Source organism: Macrobrachium rosenbergii, chromosome 10 (assembly GCF_040412425.1).
Source record: "Macrobrachium rosenbergii isolate ZJJX-2024 chromosome 10, ASM4041242v1, whole genome shotgun sequence".
NCBI classification, from domain to species: Eukaryota; Metazoa; Arthropoda; class Malacostraca; order Decapoda; family Palaemonidae; genus Macrobrachium; species Macrobrachium rosenbergii.
The window spans coordinates 24,167,553-24,187,913 of record NC_089750.1 but is presented as its reverse complement, the minus strand read 5'-3'; the positions used below and the strand labels follow the sequence as shown (position 1 = coordinate 24,187,913).

Genomic DNA, 20,361 nt, shown 5'->3' with positions numbered 1-20,361 from the left:
GGTGCACTTCCAATTAAGTTTTGACGCTAGTATCCTACTCCAATTAAGAGGGCAAGAGCGAGCATGGACGCGGACATCCCCTCCCTCATTCAGTTAACCGCTAACCTCACGGATTCGGATGTCTACCTCCCGCCCATATCGCCCGCGCCTGCCCCCGCGCCGAGGCTCGCGCTCCTCCATACCCCTGCCCGCACCCCGCACTCTCCCCTGCCCGGGGTCCTGCCTGGCAGGACAAGCAAAGGCCGCCCTGACCATAAAGCTGCCACCTTTCACGCAGGGGAACCAATTGGCGTGGCTGTACAGGGTCGAGAGTCAATTCAGGCTGGCAGAACTCAACGACAAGGTGCTGCAAGCAGACGCAGTACTCAATGCCCTGCCGGAGGAGATCTACAGGAAACTCGTCCAGTGGGTGTCCGCTGCACGACCCCTCACCTACCACCTCCTGAATAAGTCCCTCTCGAAACATGCTCCCTGCTGGTCGCCGAACGGGCCGCCCACACCCTCTACCTCGCCGTCAGCCCGCGGCAGGATCAGAGCATCATGGAGTCATGGGGCATGATACAGGACCTCCTCACCCTCCCCGACACCGACGGCAATGGAAAACAACTCAAAATAAGCCTGACGCAGGAGCTCCTCCTCCGTCAGCTCCTCCCGGAGGTCCGCACTCAAATCCCTGAGCCCTATGCCATGCCCCTCGAGGTCCTGATCCGCACAGCGCAGCACCTAACAGACTCCGTGAAGGCAACAAAGCAGGCACCAGCGCCCGCACTCCCCGTCACCAGGAGGCGCCCAATGCCTCACAGCGGGTGGAATCCCCTGGGTCCTTGCCACTACCACAGGCGGTTCGACAAGGACACCAGGAACTGCCAGCCGCCTTGTTCATTCGGCCGTCCAAAAAACGGGGAGGCGGCGGCCAGCAAGACAGGCTGCCATGGCAACAGAAGAACCCAGGGGCCCCAGAGCCAGTAGGCTTCTACGTCCGCGACACCGTCTCCGGCAGGATGATGTTGGACAACACAGGGGCCGTTAGATCAATGTTCCCGCTGTCCAGAGAGGACCACAAGCATGCACCAGACCCGGCTGCCTTCCTGACGGCCACCAACAGGTCCCCCATCCTCTCCTACGGCACCAGGCTCCTGTCGATCTCCATCCTTGGCCGGAGGTATTCCTGGGACTTCGTTGTCGCGGACGTAAGGACCCCGCTCCTGGGTGCGGATTTCCTTGGCCACTTCGGGCTGGCAGTCGACGTCGGTTGGAAGCGCCTCCTCAACACCGACTCCTGCCAGTCCCTCCAGTTAGCAACGGGACCCAAGGCGCCCACCATCTGCTCTGTCGCCCCCCCACCAGTACTCACAGCTGCTGAAGGAGTTCCCCGACGTGTTCAGGCCCGAGCTCCGCCAGGTACCCGGGACCCCAGCTAAACATGGCATCTACCACCACATGAAAACAAAGGACCCCCCTGCACACGCAAGGTTCTGGAGGCTTCCCCCTCGGCGCCTTCAGGAGGCCAAGAATGCCTTCGCCGAAATGGAATGGATGGGAATATGCAAGAAGGCCTCCAGCCCATGGGCCTCCCCTCTCCACATGGTGCAGTATAGCCCTTCTTTGGCTGAGCTGGTTGAGCTTCGGACTGTCACTCGATGGACCGGAGTTCAATTCCCCCGGCCGGCTGATGAAGAGTTAGAGGAATTTATTTCTGGTGATAGAAATTCATTTCTCGCTATAATGTGGTTCGGATTCCACAATAAGCTGTAGGTCCCGTTGCTAAGTAACCAATTGGTTCTTAGCCACGTAAAATAAGTCTAATCCTTCGGGCCAGCCCTAGGAGAGCTGTTAATCAGCCCTAGGAGAGCTGTTAATCAGCTCAGTGGTCTGGTAAAACTAAACTATACTTTTTAACTTTCCACATGGTGCAGAAACCGGACAGCTCCTGGAGACGGAACCTGACCATTACCCCCTGCCGAACTTGCAGGATCTCAGGGCCTCCTTCCATGGGGCCAGAATATTTTCTAAGTTGGATCTCCTGAAATCTTATTTCCAGGTACCAGTCGCGCCAGAGGACGTCCCGAAGACCGCCATCATCACGCCTATCGGGTCCTACGTCTTCGCCTTCTCCACCTTCGGCCTGAGGAACACAGGGGCAACTTTCCAGCAGCTCATGGACAGCATCCTGGGGGACCTGAAGTTCTGCACCTGCTACGTGGGTGATATCCTTATATTTTCCAAGTCCCACAAGGAGCACCAGAGGCACATCCGGGCAGTCCTGCAGCGCCTGCAGGAGAACAGCCTCGTCGTAAGGTTTGACAAGTGCACCTTCGGCGTCCAGAAAGCTGACTTCCTGGGCCACGAGATATCCCCGGATGGTGTCCAGCCAGCTCACATCTAAAGTAGCGGCCGCCACCAGGTTTCCCGTCCCCACCTCCGTCAAGGCCGTCCAGGAGTTCCTCAGGATGGTGAACTACTACAGGAGGTTCATCCCCCGGGATCGCACACACCATGGCCCCCCTGACGGAAACCCTGAAAGGCCAACCAAAATCCTTAGAGTGGGGACCCAGCCAGCAGCAGGCCTTCTCCCTGATGAAGGCCGCCCTTGCCGAGGCAACCTCCTTGGCCCACCAGGACCCCACCGCTCCCCTCCAGCTGACGACGGACGCCAGCAGCGTCGCCTGTGGAGCCGTCCTGGAGCAGGTCGTCGACAGCGCCCCCAGCCCATCGCCTTCTTCAGCAAGAAGTTCAACCCCACAGAGGCCCACTACAGCACCTTCGACAGGGAACTCTGCGCAGTATACCGAGCAGTCCGGCACTTCAAGTTCCTCCTGGAGGGCATGCCCTTCACAATCTACATGGACCACCAGCCGCTGGTCCACGCCTTCACCAAGCAGGGGGACGCATGGTCTTCCAGGCAGCAGCGACACCTCGCGGCCATTGCAGAGTTCACCTGCTCCGTCAAGTACCTCCAAGCAGGAAGAACCCCGTGGCAGATACCCTCTCCGGAGTCAAGCTTAATGCAGTGCAGCTCGGGATCAACTACGAGGACCTCGCCAGGGAGCAGGCCGCCGACCCAGACCCCCCAGCCTACCGCACCGACATCACGTCCCTGAAGTGGAGGGACATGCCCCTCGCCCCTGGGGCCCAAATCTCCTCTGCAACGTCAGTACTGGCCAGCCCTGCCCCCTGGTGCCCGCCTCCTGCCGCCGACAGGTATTCGACATCACCCACGGGCTGTCCCACCCCTCCGGCAGGATGACGGCCAAGCTGCTGTCAGAGAAGTTCGTCTGGCACGGAGTGCAGAAGGACGCGAGGACCTGGGCGAGGTAGTGCCTGCAATGCCAAACCAGCAAAGTGGGGCGTCACACCGAGTCTGGAATAGGAGAGTTTCTGCAGCCAGGGCGGCGGTTCGGCCATGTTCACATCGACATCGTTGGGCCCCTTCCCCCGTCAGGCGGGGCCAGATATCTCCTGAGGGTGGTCAACCGCTCAACAAGGTGGCCTGAAGCCACGCCCATACAAGAAGCCACCGCCAGTGCGTGCGCCAAGGCCCTACTCTCCAGTTGGATCAGCCACTTCGGTGTCCCTGACCACATTACAACCGACAGGGGCCCCGCCTTCCTGTCCGAATTGTGGTCCGCCCTGGCACGGCTGCTGGGGACAGCTCATCACACCACCAGGGCCTACAACCCCGCAGCCAACGGCTTGGTCGAGCGGTTTCACAGGTCCCTGAAGGCGTCCCTCATGGCCCGCTGCACCGCTGAGGATTGGAAATACCAGCTGCCGTGGGTCCTCCTCAGGCTGAGAACCGCCCCCAGGGCTGACAGCGTCCCGTCCACAGCTGAGAAAACCTACGACAAGCCCCTCGTGGTCCCGGGCAAGCTAGTTACAGAGGACCGCCACAACCCATCTGTCCAGAGGGTTCGCGACATAGTTGGCAAGTTTGCCCCCTGCAAGCAGACATATACCGACAGGTCGGTCACCTTCACGCTGCCGGCTTGTCCTCCATCACCCACGTCTTCGTCAGGGATGACGCCGTCCACCTGCCACCGACCAGGCCCTACAGGGGGCCCTTCCATGTGCTGGAGAGGAACAACAAGGCGTTCCTGCTCACCCTTCACGGGAAGAACGACTGGGTGTTAGTAGACTGCATCAAGCCCGCCCTCCTGGAGGAGGACACAGACGTCACCACACCGCACCCTCCACCTGGACAGTTGTCACCGCAGCCAGCCCCCCTTAAGAAGCAGGCACGCGGCTGCCCCCGGAAGCACCCGCCCGCACCTGCCCACACCCGCAGTCAGCCGCCCGCACCTGCCCACACCCGCAGCCAGCCGCCCCCCCACAGAGGGTGTTTTCCCGATGTCCTCACGTAGCTGCGGCACCCTTCAGCGCCCCAGCAGATACGCCAACTAATCAGACGTTACCCACGTCTTGTGGGGGGAGTATTTGTAAAGTCTCTGCTGAGCGAGTTTTCTATGGTGACGTCCCATTTTCTTTGCCTCTACAATTCATCACACCTGGCGTGACGGGTCATGCAGATCCAATCATTTAAACTGTGTATATAATTATTTACCTGTCTCCAATCTGTATATCATGTATTCTTCTTTCGCAGGCATCAGATTGCATTCAACTCCATTTCTGTCCATTTGTATAATTCAAAGTGTATTCATTCACTGTACTGTATTTATTGTTAATTATTATCGACCTCAGGTCACCCTTGTTCTCATTGTATTCCGCGGCGTGACATCAGTCTGCCGCTATATAAACCGCCTGGGTCACCAATAAAGCAGCAGTAATTTTTCCTGCTCGTTTCTTTTGCACCTCTTAAATTATCAGTAAGAAGGTTACCTACTTTCCTTTGGGAGTCTTGATCGTTTATACAATCCAGGATAGCGCTGAAGTGATCGCCCAACATTCTTGTGATGGCCTCATCACCAACGGCTTCTACTTTCTGTGACAGCTTCTTAGTTTTGGGACTTAGGGATTGAATGTCATTCCAAAGACGAGGGTAATCACCAGATTCTAATTCTTTTGACACTGCATCTGCTCTTAGTTGCCTTTCATTTAGTCTGTAGTGCTTACGAGTAAGTTTGAACTACGCTCTCACCTGTCTCATTAGCAATGTAAAGTGTCCTTCCCTCAGGCTACCATTTTGCCTCCACAGTAAAAACATTTCTTGGGAGTGTGTTTACAGATCTTTAACCAAGTCATTTCAACCAAATATGTTACAAGCGTTGCCTTGATGAAATCTAAAGGTATCCCTGCCAGAGGCAAGCATAGCGGATATTATATTCGAATAGAATTCTATAAGTTCTCTCCTGTGGTGGTCATTTCTACATTTTGGATTAGTGCAAAGTAAGGCATCTGCTGGTTGAACTATTGACCGCAACCTATTTTCTGTGGTGACCCTAAAAGGATCTGGTTTTCAGGTGGTTTTTAGTCCCACTTAACAGCAGGTAGGCGACTAGTTAGGGGGTTCACAGTAGGGAGGGATGGGGTATTGAATGACACCTGTAAGGGGATGTGATCATAGCCTGTTGCAAGATCATAGCAAATGTTGCAGCTCACAACTGATTCATGAAGGTATGGAAACATGATGCAGTGGTCCAGTCAGGAGGTTGTAACTGTGTCCGTTCTATTTTGTACATAGGTATAGGAAGAGGGGGATGGGGAGGAGCATTACATCGCTAATTTGGAGAGCATAATTTTAACAGAAGTGATTAAGTTCATTATAAAATTGTTTTGTGGGAAGAGAATTAAGGTCCCCAATTATACAAATTATGATCAGCAGCAGAATCGTGAATATTGCTGTGTAACTCACCTAGGATCATGCAGTATTGATCTAAATTATTATTCTCCCAGGGCATATACATTAATTATTAGGATCTCAGAGTCCCCTACTGTCACTTGAAGACCCAGCAACCTATCACTCTTATACGTCATCACATTCATTATATTGTCTAAAGATTTGTGCCACAGGGAAGAAAGGGCCCCCTTTTGGGTGACCGGCTACAATGTGATCTGTAACTTGAATCAATGAGGTCGAGAGAACTCTGAAGTCTTCATGTACTGAATTGCAGGTGACAACGTCATGTGGACAAAGGAGTTTTTCTTGCAATGCAGTGATGCCTTTGAAGTCTTTGCAGAACACGTTTAGGAGAGGAATGTTCTGCTTAAGGCCAAAAATATTCCATGAAATTATACCAAATGCTACTCATGAAGTTGAGAAATGAATGAGTTATTATTTGGGTGGATGGGGGTTGGCTGGCAGGCGTGGGCAGTCACTTGCAGTGGGAGGTTGGCTGGCAATTGCGATAGAAGATGAGCCTGCACCTATACCCCTGTATGGTGTGTCAGTAAGTACCCTGGGGTGGGTTTGGTTGGTTGGTTCCAGATTAGGTTTATCTTGAGACTTTTATATTAGGACCAAAATTCTTGCCTTTATGAACATCGAGGTGACAAAATAGGCAGGCAATCCTGTGAGCCACTTTGTTTAACTTTGCATGGGAGATTGTTGAAGATATGAGGGTCGGAGTATGTGAGAAACATGACTCTCTCTATTATGGTGTCTAACTTTACTGATGAGCGCAAATTGTGAATCGCAACGTGACACCTCTTCTCAGATTTCAGGCGAGGTGATTCACGCTTGTTTTGGTTTGGTCCAGCTGGTAAATGAGAGGCTCTTTTCTTTTTTCTGCTGCCTTGTGTTTGCCAGCCACCAATCTCATCATGAACATTATCATCATCATCCACCAAGGGGGAGTTAGGGAGGGGAGAGACAGGGTCGGAAGACTCTCGAGGGCTGGTGATCTTCACTGAGGATCTATCTTCCACCAGAGGCACTAGGGAAGAAGGGGAGATTGGGAGTCCATTGGTCGCCTCCAATAGGTCTATGGGTGATGTGGGTGTTTCATCTGTGAGAGAGAGGGCATTTCCTACTTGGGAGGGTACGGTTACCTCTACCTCACGTCGCAACTCCACTTCTCTCATGTTGATGAGCAGGAAGGAAACAATAGATGCTCAATTCAAAAGTGTGGTGGTTTGCTGTAAGACTGTTGAACGATTCTTGAACTCCTTTGATCGCATCCCATATCAGTGTGAAAGATTGTTTCCTCAGTTTTACAACCGTCAAATGATTCCTGTACTCCCTTGATCACGTCCCAGATCAGAGAAAGATTGTTATTTGTTTCGTCAATTTTTTCTGAGAGAAACTTTGATGATTGGAGGGCATTTTCTGCTGTATTGTACAATGCAGGAAGGCTTAGATCAGCAGGCCCCTTTGGGAGCACAGTGAAAGGGTCATCAGAGTAGATTTTCAGTGAGCAGGTCCTTTGCCACTTAGTGATATATGATATTTTCTTGGGAGAGTATAAGTTATTCGCCAATCACTCCCGAAGAACGGAATCTGGTATCAGGTCTTTGCATTCTGGCTATGCAATGTTAATTTCCTCTTCGGAGAAGGCTGCATGGACAGATTGTATAAAGACTCGATGATGGAATGGTTCAACTGTTACATTATAAAGTAAAGACAATTGTTCTCCAGCACAGAATTTGTGCGTGAGGCACAGGTATCGTTAGGTGCCAGGGTTACTGGCACAACGGTTGGAGATTGGTCGGATGACATTTTTGAGGTCAAGGGAGGGCCAAGCACTAACACATACAAAACACTTTATACCCATTTCCCAGGGCTAATAGGCCTCAAGTAGCTGTACCTTGAAAGATTTCGAAGGCCCTAATTGGAGGAGAATGTAGATTAATATATCCACAAATATACAACACTATCCGGCTTACACGCCGGGTATTACGTACAGACACTATTAATACATTGCCCTCTGTGAGAGGTACAAGCACTGGGGGCAGAGCACTAATATAAAGATGAAAATTATTAAACAGGATATACAAATAGAGATAAAATTATATGGTAACATTTTCCCATTAATATTCTAAACTATTACATCCCTGTGTAAACATGACATTTACAATAAAACAACAATTTCCTGCAACCATTACTAGTTTGATCTAAATGGCATCACAAACACCTAATTACTTCTGTGCGTACACCGGCTGCTAAGAAGCAAGTCTTTGGATTCATGGCATTATACATCAGCTCACAGCAGGATTCTCTTACAAAACAAGTCCCTCTCAAAACTTCAACATAATTCGCGTTCAAGGAGTGAATTAATATGGTGATTTAAATTCAGCGGTCTACATAGTTCTCTAAATAAAAAAATAAAAAAACACCGCTAACATTGTTACCGACACAAGAATACAAAATACCGGCAAATTATCGGCTTACCTCCAACTATGTAATAGTCTCTGCCATTCTTTCAATACCCATTTGCATTGGCTCCAAACGTCTACATCGCTTCAGAAATGCTGAAATTAAAAAAATGGGAGAAATCGATTACTGCATATGGCCAATGTAACGATTATTATTTCTTCGTCACTATAATAGCTTAACCTCAATTCTGTTTCTGAGTTAATATGGATGAATATTAATTAGGGTTCTGGATATTTTTGAACTACAAAACAAGAAAAACTCTAGAAGCAATGATTTTAACAAAATTATCATATTAGCGGAGATGGTAAAAAACATTGTCCATTTTACTGCTGAAGGATCTGTGACCTTGAGTCACCTTGGGGTTTCTAAAATGTTTCTAAGACGTTGGTAAAAAAAAAATAGTCACAGCACAAAAGCGTTCATCTTTTCTTCCACTTTACCTCTGATACAGCCGGGGAAAAGATTCCTTTTACCCCCTGCGTTCACTTGACACACTAAATGGTAACGCCGATTTTGTTTATGTAGTAGAAACTTTTGAAAATATGAATGAATTCTCTGTACTCAAAGGCAAGCCTTATTGGTGGAGATGTCTCCTTACCAGTTGATATATATTCACTTGATTATTTCAAAAGAAATGAAATGACCTGATAAAGAAAAAAGCTTAAGAACAAACTACAACGTGATTCATGGTTTTATACTTGGCTTTTTAAGATTATAAAAGATGTATAAAAGGGAAATCACATAACGTAAAATCATCATACACTTGCGTTTGGTAGAGGGGGGGGGGGCGGTGGGGTGGTTTGCGGGAAGAGGGAGGGCTTGTTTCTAAGGTAGAGACGATGAACTATCAAAGCACGTATAGCTTCGTTAACGATTTTTCTCATAACTCCTAAACCTTTTGAAGCTAGTTCTGATTTCCCATTGAAGTGATAAATAATGTAGCTACAGCGACTGAAAATAAATATCGATACAATGTCTACAAAATCATACTGAATAACATAACTTATTCCTATACACGAACTGAGAGAGAGAGAGAGAGAGAGAGAGAGAGAGAGAGAGAGAGAGAGAGAGAGAGAGAGAGAGAGAGAGAATAAATATGTAATTTCTATCAAATTCTACAATAAAAGTGTAGTTTTCTTATTCAATTTCTTAAATACCATAACCTTGACCAGTCCCGTTCAAATGTTTCTGACCACAATTAGCTACATTAGAGTTCAAATATTTTCATAAAACTTCAAATGAACGACTGGACGTAAGGGTGCCTCTGACTGGCTGATTACAATTATGGGTATTAATTCGTTTACCGACATATGCAATGAGGCTCATCATCTGTTTTGTGTAATCCTAATATTTTCCTTTGAGTATCATCTACTCTACATTGAAAATTCCGTCAAATTTGTGTAATTCAATCTAACAGCGGAGGAAGAGTAGTTCTATCTTGAACAGCCAACCGTTCTGTATATCGTTATTAGAAAAGAATCAAAATTTTGTTTTTGTGAGAATATGGATGAATAAAAAGAATGGAAATATTGAATTCCCAACAGATACACAGGAATTTGGAGATGATACTAATTCATGGACAGAGATATTTGCATTAACAAAAATTTCATGAAATGTATCGGCGATCATGATACAAATTCATTTTTAGACATACTTTGTAGTAGTTGTCGGATAACATTTTTTTAGTTCATCCTTTGTGGCCAAGAATACTGTATAGGATGTCTACCCAAGAAGAAGGGCCACTAGAGTTCAGCTAAGAACGAAGTTCCTTTCCATCGACTGCTGCTGAGATCACTCGGATAACTTGTAATATGGAGTTATTTTTACTATTAACATAATCCTATTATCCCACAGTTTTAATCATGATTTATCAGCCACTGAATGTTGGTAAACGCTCTTTTACTTTCAAATTATACATAGTTAATATTCTTTATAGCCTGGTTACTGGGATATAGAATGTATATCTTTTTTGTTTACCATATACAAAAATTCTATAGCAGCCCATAAAAAATAAGCTTTGTCTATTTTCACTCTTGCACGCAAATTTCATGTGTCTTTAATTCTTGGCTAAGACAAAATAAACATCCTTTTAAATATGGAAAAATCATAAAAAGCAGTATGGTATTCACTTAAAAATATACATATATATGTATATATATACATAATATATATATATATATATATATATATATATATATATATATATATATATATATATATATATATATATTACGTCTTTTAGCGAACAATGTGCTAGCCTGTGAAAAAGTATATCTGGTGCAGGTGGCATTTATGTTGAAGTTGGTGGTTTCCGCAGTTAGATACAGCGGGTATCTGACGCGTTCATTTGTGCCTTCTGATCATGGCCAAGATGCATGGAGACAACGTGACAGATTGATGGAAGCGTTGTGATCCTTCGAGCATTGAACGGTGTCATTACGCTTCAAGGGAGGGGTTATTAAGTGAGTGCATGCGTATGTGTGCTCTCTAATGTATATATTATCAAGGAACCATACAATAGCTATTCACTTCGATTTGCGGCTGGGTGATTCGCTCTTTGAGCAGTGTTAGTAATAAAAGCAGCCACTGTGAGAAACTTTTATTTGCGGCCATAGTGTGTGAGTAAGATAACTCATTAACACTTATATTTTTTCCAGACATTATGTGGAATACACAGTTTGTGTTGCAGTGAAACTCCTCTGTTCTCCATTATGCATTTTCTGTTTTAAATGTCTTTTCTTTTTGCACCACTTCAGGTTTTAATATATGCTATATGTTTCTTTTAACAGGAATTCTGGGTTCGTCATGTGAGGATGAATATTTTGGAAGTGTGTTCTTTTAACATACTCTATGACATTTATTTTGGTCCAGAATAATTATGACTGTTTTATTTTGTTTGGTGACCAGGGTGTTAGTCACTAGTATTGGTTGGTCTATAATCATTAATTCAATTGATTGTGAGTCTGAATTTCCTCTAGTTATGATTTCCATTTTTATGGGGTGTGAGTCACTCCATTTCATGAACGTAGCTTTTGCTGAAATACTTTCGTTAAATTTGCAAATAAAGTCTAGTTTTGTATCACGACATTTTATTCCAGTAGGGCTTTGTCTGAAGACAGATACGGGAGAGGAGTCGACGAGAGAGAAAGAATGTGCTGACCCAATGCTGGCCATTGCTCTCAGGGATCTCAGGGATGTAAGATGATATGGCGCTGTTCTTAAAACAGATGTAGTAAGAGATTATGACCTATCTGACCTTGTTCGAGGGCATAACATTATATATATATATATATATATATATATATATATATATATATATATATATATATATATATATATATATATTATATATATATATATAATATACAATATATATAATATACAATATATATAATATACAATATATATATATATATATATATATATATATATATATATATATATAATGATATATATATATATATAATGATATATATATATATATATATATATATATATATATATATATATATATATATATAGTCATTTATATGTGTTGGCGTTTCCATACAGGGTAAAATGACCAGCACCAAGTGATTCAAGCATAACTGCTATTATCAAAGCTAATACTTGCGTCTCAGAGCCAAGGTGGAGTCATTGATGCTGCAGCCAGGCAACCATCAGACCAAACGTGGAATGTGACCTCCCATGATTTCATAGGTTCATATCATAAGAGCTTGGACCTGGATTCTGTCAACTGAGAAGAGTGTCACTCATCTACAACCAGTCTTAATAGCTGATGTTCCACCCAAGGTCCCTCTGGATGGGTGGTTGAAGTAGAATAGCAGCATAGCAGAGAGCATTTAATTTGTACTTATATCGTGTATATTTCACAATAAACGCGCGGTCAACATCGCTGGATGAAGCAGTAAATGGATTATATATATATATATATATATATATATATATATATATATATATATATATATATATATATATATATATATATATATATATATAATATATATATATTATATATATTAATAATTAGGCGATATTCAACAAGCTATATATTTTTGGTATTCATGCCTTAATAGAGGCTTCCTGACAGTGGTTCTCGAAGCTTCCAGGAGAGTAATGAAGAAAGAACTTGTTTTCCACGTAAATGCAGGAGCAATGGCATGGCTTGGCTGTTCACTCATTAGTATCATAAAAGAATGCTGGCCACATTTAAGAAAGTAAATGAGCAAAATAAATTTATGTGATGTCATTAAGAAGCAACTACATTCGCCAGATATTTGTATGATTCCATAACACACACACACACACACACTCTCTCTCTCTCTCATCTTGAAAAAATGGGTTGTGGAAAATGAATGTGATTTTGTAGCAATTGCATCGATATTTATGTTCAGCCACTGTAGCGACAGTATATATTTATGAAAAGGAAATTCCTCAGTAGCTTCTAAAGATTTTGGAGTTAAAAGCAAAATCGTTAAAGCTATGCATGGTTTGATTAGACAGTTTTCCGGCACTACCCTCCGAACAACTTCTACCTGCTTCCAACCTTTCTGCTTTCTCCCTCCACCGCCTTCTCCTGTGTCAGTCTCAGGAGCCAAACGACAATGCATGATTATATTACTCTACGTAATTTCCCTCCTCTAAAGCGTTTATCTAATCCTGAGAAAAAACGTTTATAAACATTTTTCACGCTGCAGATTGTCCACACTTATTTTTTTCATCAACGTATTTTAATTTTTATGAAATATGTAAGTAAATATATGTTAACTGGTAAGGAGACGTCGGCACCAATCAGCTAATAGTACTACTACTTAACTACACAAACACAAGCGGCGTTGCCATTTACAATGTCTTGTGAACTCAAGGAGTAAAAGGAATCTTTTCCCCGACTGTACGTAACTAGATAACAGGTTATTAATTTTCAGTAATAGTAGTTCCTAATAAATATTTCGTAGACTTTTGTTAGTCTCCGTTATTAGTCCCCCCCCCACCTTCTCTCTCTCTCTATATATATATATATACACATATATATAATATATATATATATATATATATATATATATATATATATATATATATATATATATATACTTCAGCATATGCAGGTACATACATATACTGCAATATACGAAATGCTACCGGCATCGTGTAGGTATTACACCCGGCAAAGGTTGTCCTTAATTTTTCCTAAGAAAATTATCAAGAAAATTCAACGTAAAAATACCGAGTTATTATGATATTTGATAACTGCTGTTTAACAATTCAGTGACGATTCTTCTTGCCACTTACATCATTAACGGTACAAGGTTAGCCCGGTTTTTGAAAAGGTCTGAAATGATGAACATCTTTTGAATTTGTCGAGCCTCTAAGAACTCGACAAAATATTCTCTTAAAATTCCAACACAGCTGGAATGTCCTACATACAAATAATTTTTGAAAAATGTCATATTCTACCTATCCGGTCATTAATTACCTATTATGATTAATTTATACTATCAGTAACAGCTCTTCAGTGGCACGAAATACCGTAGTTTTCGATTTGATAACTACAGTATAATCACTGAGTGACATGATCCCTATTACTACCTAAACCATTACCTAACGGTACTAGGTTAACTGAGCGGACAAAATCTATGAAGTGATAAACATCCCGTTTAAGCACATCAGAAACAATATTACCTTGAATTCCAGTATAACTGGTATATCCTACAGCATAAAGGGGAACTTTAAACGTACTATGTTAGGGTGCCCTTTAAATAAAAAAAAATATAGTACCTTAAAGAATTTATCAATTCTCTATTCTTCACCTTTTTCTTGGTACAAAACAAAAAAGAATTTATTAATTTACTACCTTTTACCCTTTTTAAAGTGCAGAGATCTCGCAAGGATGCTTAACATCACTGTGACGATACTCATGCTGCAAATTAACACTAGTGAGAGGGAAAAAAATCATTACCGTCTAACCATTAGGATGCCCAGAGAGGTCCCAAATCGCACAACATCGGAGCAAAACTTTTCTGTATTGACAATCTGGCATTAAATTTCATTTCGGACTTCAAAAGCGAATTGACATTAAGTTTAAATAGCATTCTGTTCTTATATAAGTTAGCTAGCTACTTCTTATGTACGTTGATGGGTAGCTATAGGAAAAGGCCTACTATGAGATTCAGAGCCTTTGTCCCGGTGTTTTTTCGGAATAACTTTTTTCTGTGCATTTGACAAAGATATCACTTAGCCACAGTATACTTTACATCCCTGCCTAATTTTCGGTAGCATTCTTTATTACGTATATTAGAAAAAACAAATTCATAAGAGTAAAATAAAGCAGCCGAAGCCAGTGGCGGAACACACTAACTTATGGGTTCAAAGTTATACGTGACGTAACATATGACGTCTGACTCCTCCCACAAGGTGATGACAACAACAGCTGTCTCTGAAATTCTGAATGAATGTTCGTACCTTGTCAAGGCTTCAAGAACGGCGGCTATGATAAGTCATTGTCCCCGTGGTTGCAGGACAGCTTTTGTGATTCGACTTGCACCATTGTTTAGAAGTGAGGATGCCCGTGGTAAACCCTCCGTAAGCTTGACCAGGTAAAAGAATAATAGGACCCTTTTTTGGGTAAGGAGTACACCCGGACATCCAAGGCTACCAAGTTTTCGTCATTTGTTGACTTCCATAAGGTGCAGAAAGATAATTATATATGCTCTATAAAGCAATAGTTGTTGATTTCTTAGTAAAATATAACTTGCAGAACAACATTACAACTTGCTTTGCCAAAAAAAAAAAAGGGGTCATGGGTTATAATATATCACTGAATGACCTCTATAAGTCCCAGTGCTTGGGCTTAGTCCGAAACGCCATAATCCACCCTGATTATAATGCCAAGTTTCCTCATATGTAATTATGTTAAAGGATCCATGTAAGGGCATGTCATTTCATATGATCGCTCCTGTCCTCTTAGTGACAGAGTACAACATTGGCTGAATTGTAACATTATAATGAAAGTTGTTTTCATATTCCACAGAATATCACCGGCGTGGTAGTTCGATTGTTGGTAGGCCTTTAAATACTAAGATTGCTTGCACACTAAAAAGTATAAGTATACTGGGTCCTTCAATTTGCTCACTTGAATGATTCTTAATTGAAAGTGATGAATTGGCAGATCATCCAATTACGACCTACAAAATGCAACTGTTTGTCTCTAAGATTAGACGAAGTCATTCTGGACTCATAAAACCTGATAATAATAAGCGAATGAAAATATTAACAGTAATTAGCTACTCATACATTATGCAGCAAAAGTCAAGCGACCATTTATTTTTCCCCTTTTTCGGACACCAAGAGTACAATAAAGTGAATCCACCCAATTGCAAGGATTCTAGCACTCGACCTCATGGCATAAATCCTATATACTACTACTACTACAAAATGTAAACAAGGAGTATTGGTTGTATTTCATTGTTGCCAGAGGTTGAGACTTTTTCACGAATAGCCAATTATCCATTAAGAAGGCGGCAAGTTAATGAGATCATAAGTTACGTTTGCCGGCGATGTCTACAAGAAGTCGGTGTTACTCTTATAATTGCCAGAATTATGCAACTTTCGTAATACAGAATACAGTAAAAAAAATTAGGTAGGGATGTAAGATACCCTGTGGCAAAGTGTCATCTTTGTCAGGTACGTTGGTAAAATTTTATTCCGGAAAAACACCGGGACACCGACTGTGAATCTCATAGTAGGTCATAAATACACTGTACGAAGACCTTCCCAAGTCTTTAACGTTTACGTTGTAAGTTTTCATTAAATCATTATTTTCATGTAAACAACTCGTGTCTTCCCTTTTACCCCTCTCTTTTGATGTTAGGTGCTTTTGACATGATGTTTTAACTGTGTACTGTTAATACAATACTAAATCAGATGAATCAAAGGATTTTTCTATTGTTCATCATGTCCACATTAAGATTATTCATATGCTTACAGTGATGCCTGATAAATTCATATCATATTTTCTGAAAAACGAAACGGTTACTATAACTAATCTAGGTTATCCTGTATTGTTTTGAGCCCATCAAAAACTTTTCCCTGCCGTAAAATAATAGAAGGCCATTTACATTAAACGGATTTTGTTCGATTTTACACCCACAAACACGATTCTTCTGCAGCCAAAATGTTTCTCATAACTTTTCAAGCCTTAGGAACGGATTCCTGTATATGCATTACATTTTTGGTGCTTTTTCTTCCTACACTGAGGTGTTCTGTACAAGCAATTATTTTAGACATTCTTTAAATGACCCTTTGAACTGCTGTTTACTGAATGGGCGTAAGTCGTCATGAAATTATTCAAACTAATATTATGAACTGAAAATTTCCAGTTTCTCTTAAAATTTTGTTTCGTCATCTCACATTATTAATATATTCGTTGTGGTACACTATTCTTCTGTAATTTTCTATTTATCGAAAAGTACCTTGGATAAACATGAAATTCAGTATATATTTAGCTGCTGAATTCTCCTTTTTCAGCTTTAAAATTAGATCTCAGCAGAGCTTACTTGTAACTGCAATAATAACTACGGTCAAGTCATTTGACACAAATGCAATATAGATACACAAATTTTTCTTTCAAAATTTGCAGAGGGGTTTTATTCCAAGCCCATAAAAAAATCGAAAATTTTCAATACATTTAAACGCTTGCTTATGCGCAAAATAAAATTAGAATCAGTAACAAGTTATTTCAGAGATAGAGTACATCTTTCAATGATTTTTTATTGGGTGATCAATATTTAGAATTTGTTTTGTCCTTCACACAAGGAAATACTTGGGAAACACAATACTCTCCATTAAACGTTGATATGTCTTTCGTATCTCTTTGAATTGGCTACATAATAAATATTAAAATCTAGAATAAAGCGCATACCAGATATTTTAGGTTTCTAAAAGGCAATTGTAACGGAAAAAATTATCTAAAAACAAACTTGTCTTTCAGTATTAAGGACAGGCTTGTATGAAACTCTGAAATACCCTTCTTCAGTTATCCAAAACCGCTTTCCATTTCAAGAAAAACTGTCAGAAATATTCCAACACTCTTCCGTAATGACATTTGTGAGAAAACAAGTTCAAGATTTTTTATTTTAACAACTTCCTCTTAAATTTCCAACATACTGGAACCTACATAATAATTGCTTTTTTTTTTTACTATAGGGCTATACGACCTTCAAATGAGATACTTTAGGGGATGACTGGCATTGACCATTAACAGCAGTCATTTAAATAGCTGATATTTCATCAGACAAGAGGTATCATATAAAATTTACTACTGAATAAAAGAAGAGGACTATCATAAAATGTTTTTTTTCTTTTACATCCGAAACAGATATTTAACTCTCATATTAAGAAACGTAATGAACTCGAGAGCAATAACAAATTCATAGCATGAAGTGGATTTCTTTGGAAGTAAGTTATGCGTCCTTTCCCCATACAGGTGTGCATTCGCTGAGAGAGAGAGAGAGAGAGAGAGAGAGAGAGAGAGAGAGAGAGAGAGAGAGAGAGAGAGAGAGAGAGTCTGAATTCAATAATTTTTCCCCTTACTTTTTCTCTGTGCTCTTTTCCGGAGTGAAACACCTACAGTATGAAATACATAATACTAATTATAATATAACTACAGTAATCTATGAAGTGTTAGCTATTGATTCTGATTCTCCGTTCGTCAAACTGAATAAAAGAAATTAACATAAGAAGGTATAGATTAATTCCATATCAAGGTAATATTCTAACATAATCAAGCCATCACTTAGGTAAACGGGTTTTTTCTTACCAGTGGAACATAGACAACCTCCAACGGGAAAAAAATTAGTCTTCGTCAAACAACATTTTTTCTACTCTAGCCATCCCAGCCTTCATATATACTTCCTATCCCACGCTGCTTCCTTCCGTGTATGAGATCGACGGGTACATCTGACCAGATATTGCTTCCTAAAGAAACGGGAGTAAAACCTAAGCTTCCAGCTTTTCATCTGGAGAGAAAATGACTGAGGTTTCCTTTAATAATTGTATGAAATCTCAATCTGGTAGACATGTCCCAGGAAAAATTACACGTATCTTAAAAAGAAAAAGATATATAACGGGAAGCCAAGAGGACTGTAGTGACCTTCACCTCTGTAAATACCATCTGGGGTAGCCTCTCGCAAGCCAGCAAAAAATCCTGTGCCGTTCAGCGCAGTGACTTTATCAATGGCAGCTTTACATTCTCTCTCAGTGTAGATGTGCATATCTATGCGTATGCATAAATACGAGTATTGTAGGGTTACCTATCAATACAATGTCAAGACGAAACATCCTCTCCATTCAGAGTGATGACTATGATTTGAAAGCAGCATAACCTGCATGAAAGAGTATCATACTGCGCAACAGCTTCATCTACATTTTCCTTTCCGCCTGTCAATAAACTCTGGGCACTTAAGTTCCTCCCTACCCATTTAAGGTAGAGTACTAGAAGAACAAATTTAGCGAATCTTTAATATCAAAATGGAACATAAAATTAAGGCAAATGCGTTTAAATGGAGAAAATGAATGAAATTAAAGCTGATAAATGAAAAGGCCCAGTAGAATGGGAATGGAATGAAAGAAATTACAAGATTGCAATAATGGGCATACATGTGCCGCAGGAGACAATGGAATCGGTAAAATACTCTTCAGGCAACAGTGCTAAAATAAAATTGCAGTCTTTTACTAAACAAGCATTTGAAACACAGATGTTGTCATAAGTATAATACAGAATGAACACATATTAAAATGGAAGTTGAGATCAGAATTGGTACCGAACCAACAGGCAGTTCAAGATAATATGAAATAAAAAAAGCATACCTTTCAAAAAAAAAAAAAGACAAAGCAATAAAGTGATGAAAATCTAAAAATAGTATGAAGGTATATAAAAATAAACAACACGAGTGTGCCGTGAACATAAGAATGTTGTGTTAACAAGAACGCTGAGTTGATGAAGATTTGACTAAGAAACTACAGTACTTTTTCAAAATCATTTTGCGTCGCACATTCTGTCTTTTTGGTGCTCCCCTTTTCAACTAAATTGTTCATGATTTTTTCAGTCGTAAATAAAAGCATGACGCATGGGAAATAAATTCAATGCAATATTCATTATGCAATAGTTACTTTTCTACTGCTTGTTGCAATTCACCTCCTTTTCTGCCAGGTAGTTGCCTTTCAATTTTCATTCTTGCTTGCATTGCAACTGTGGAAGTTATATTTTATTATTTCTAAGTATTATATAATTTTCTTTCATATTAGCTTTTCATTTTGCTAGTCAACTTTTGTTGCCTTATATCTTGATTTTAAAAACTGTGCATTCGGTAACTATGCACTACTAGGTGCGTTCACACCAAAAGCGTCGCGTAGCGTCGAGTCAGGCTAATTCATGACTCACCGTGAATCGCCTACCCAGTTTAACACTGCTTTCTATGGGTCTTTGAAAGAAACCGTTCACACCGAATGCATCGAGTAACGTCACGTCCCGTCGATTCAAGTCACAAATAGAGCTGGACCTATTTTTGACGTCAGTCATAGTGAGTCTCACGTGCCGATCGGAACTATGCTGGTCGAACTACTGATAAACTTGGTTGGGGAGCGGCTTGCTGTTTATGATGCTAGTGACCACAAACACCATGATCGTGACTTCATTGCCACTTTGTGGAAAGAAGTTGCTGCTGCAATGTCATGCACAGGTAAAAGTAAAAAATAATTTTCACTTTAAACCATTTATTATGATTTGAGCAATACAATTTGATTGTATATTACTATGGACTATAGGCTAACCTAAATTAGCCACTCAAAATAGCCTAAATCATCAATATCCCTTTTCTTTCCATAAGCCTATCTTTTATAATAATCATATAATCTGTTATGTTTGGCAGGTTTTCCACTTTTTATGTAGACTAAAAATCTGATATTAAAGTTTTTTCCATTCACGGTTTAAACCTCAAAAATAAATGTGGAGCTCTCCCTCAAAATTACCTGGTAATGAAATACTCGAAATTTCAATGTTTTCTTTTAACCTTGGAAAAATAACTTCATTGATCCCT

General features: G+C 41.4%; 2 protein-coding genes across 2 annotated transcripts in view; one reads left to right on the top strand and one right to left on the bottom strand.

Annotated features, from left to right (window-relative positions):
• LOC136842563 (uncharacterized) overlaps positions 1-20,361 on the bottom strand; it is a 616,302-nt gene that overhangs the window by 476,506 nt on the left and 119,435 nt on the right. The window contains exon 5 of the mRNA XM_067110026.1: positions 8,285-8,364. The gene's annotated coding sequence lies outside the window, so the exon portion shown is untranslated. The remainder of the gene's footprint in view (positions 1-8,284; positions 8,365-20,361) is intronic.
• On the top strand, positions 3,733-4,361 carry LOC136842290 (uncharacterized). The gene is made up of 2 exons (XM_067109549.1): positions 3,733-3,921; positions 3,963-4,361. Exons 1-2 carry the CDS (start codon positions 3,733-3,735, stop codon positions 4,359-4,361), a joined length of 588 nt encoding a protein of 195 aa, XP_066965650.1.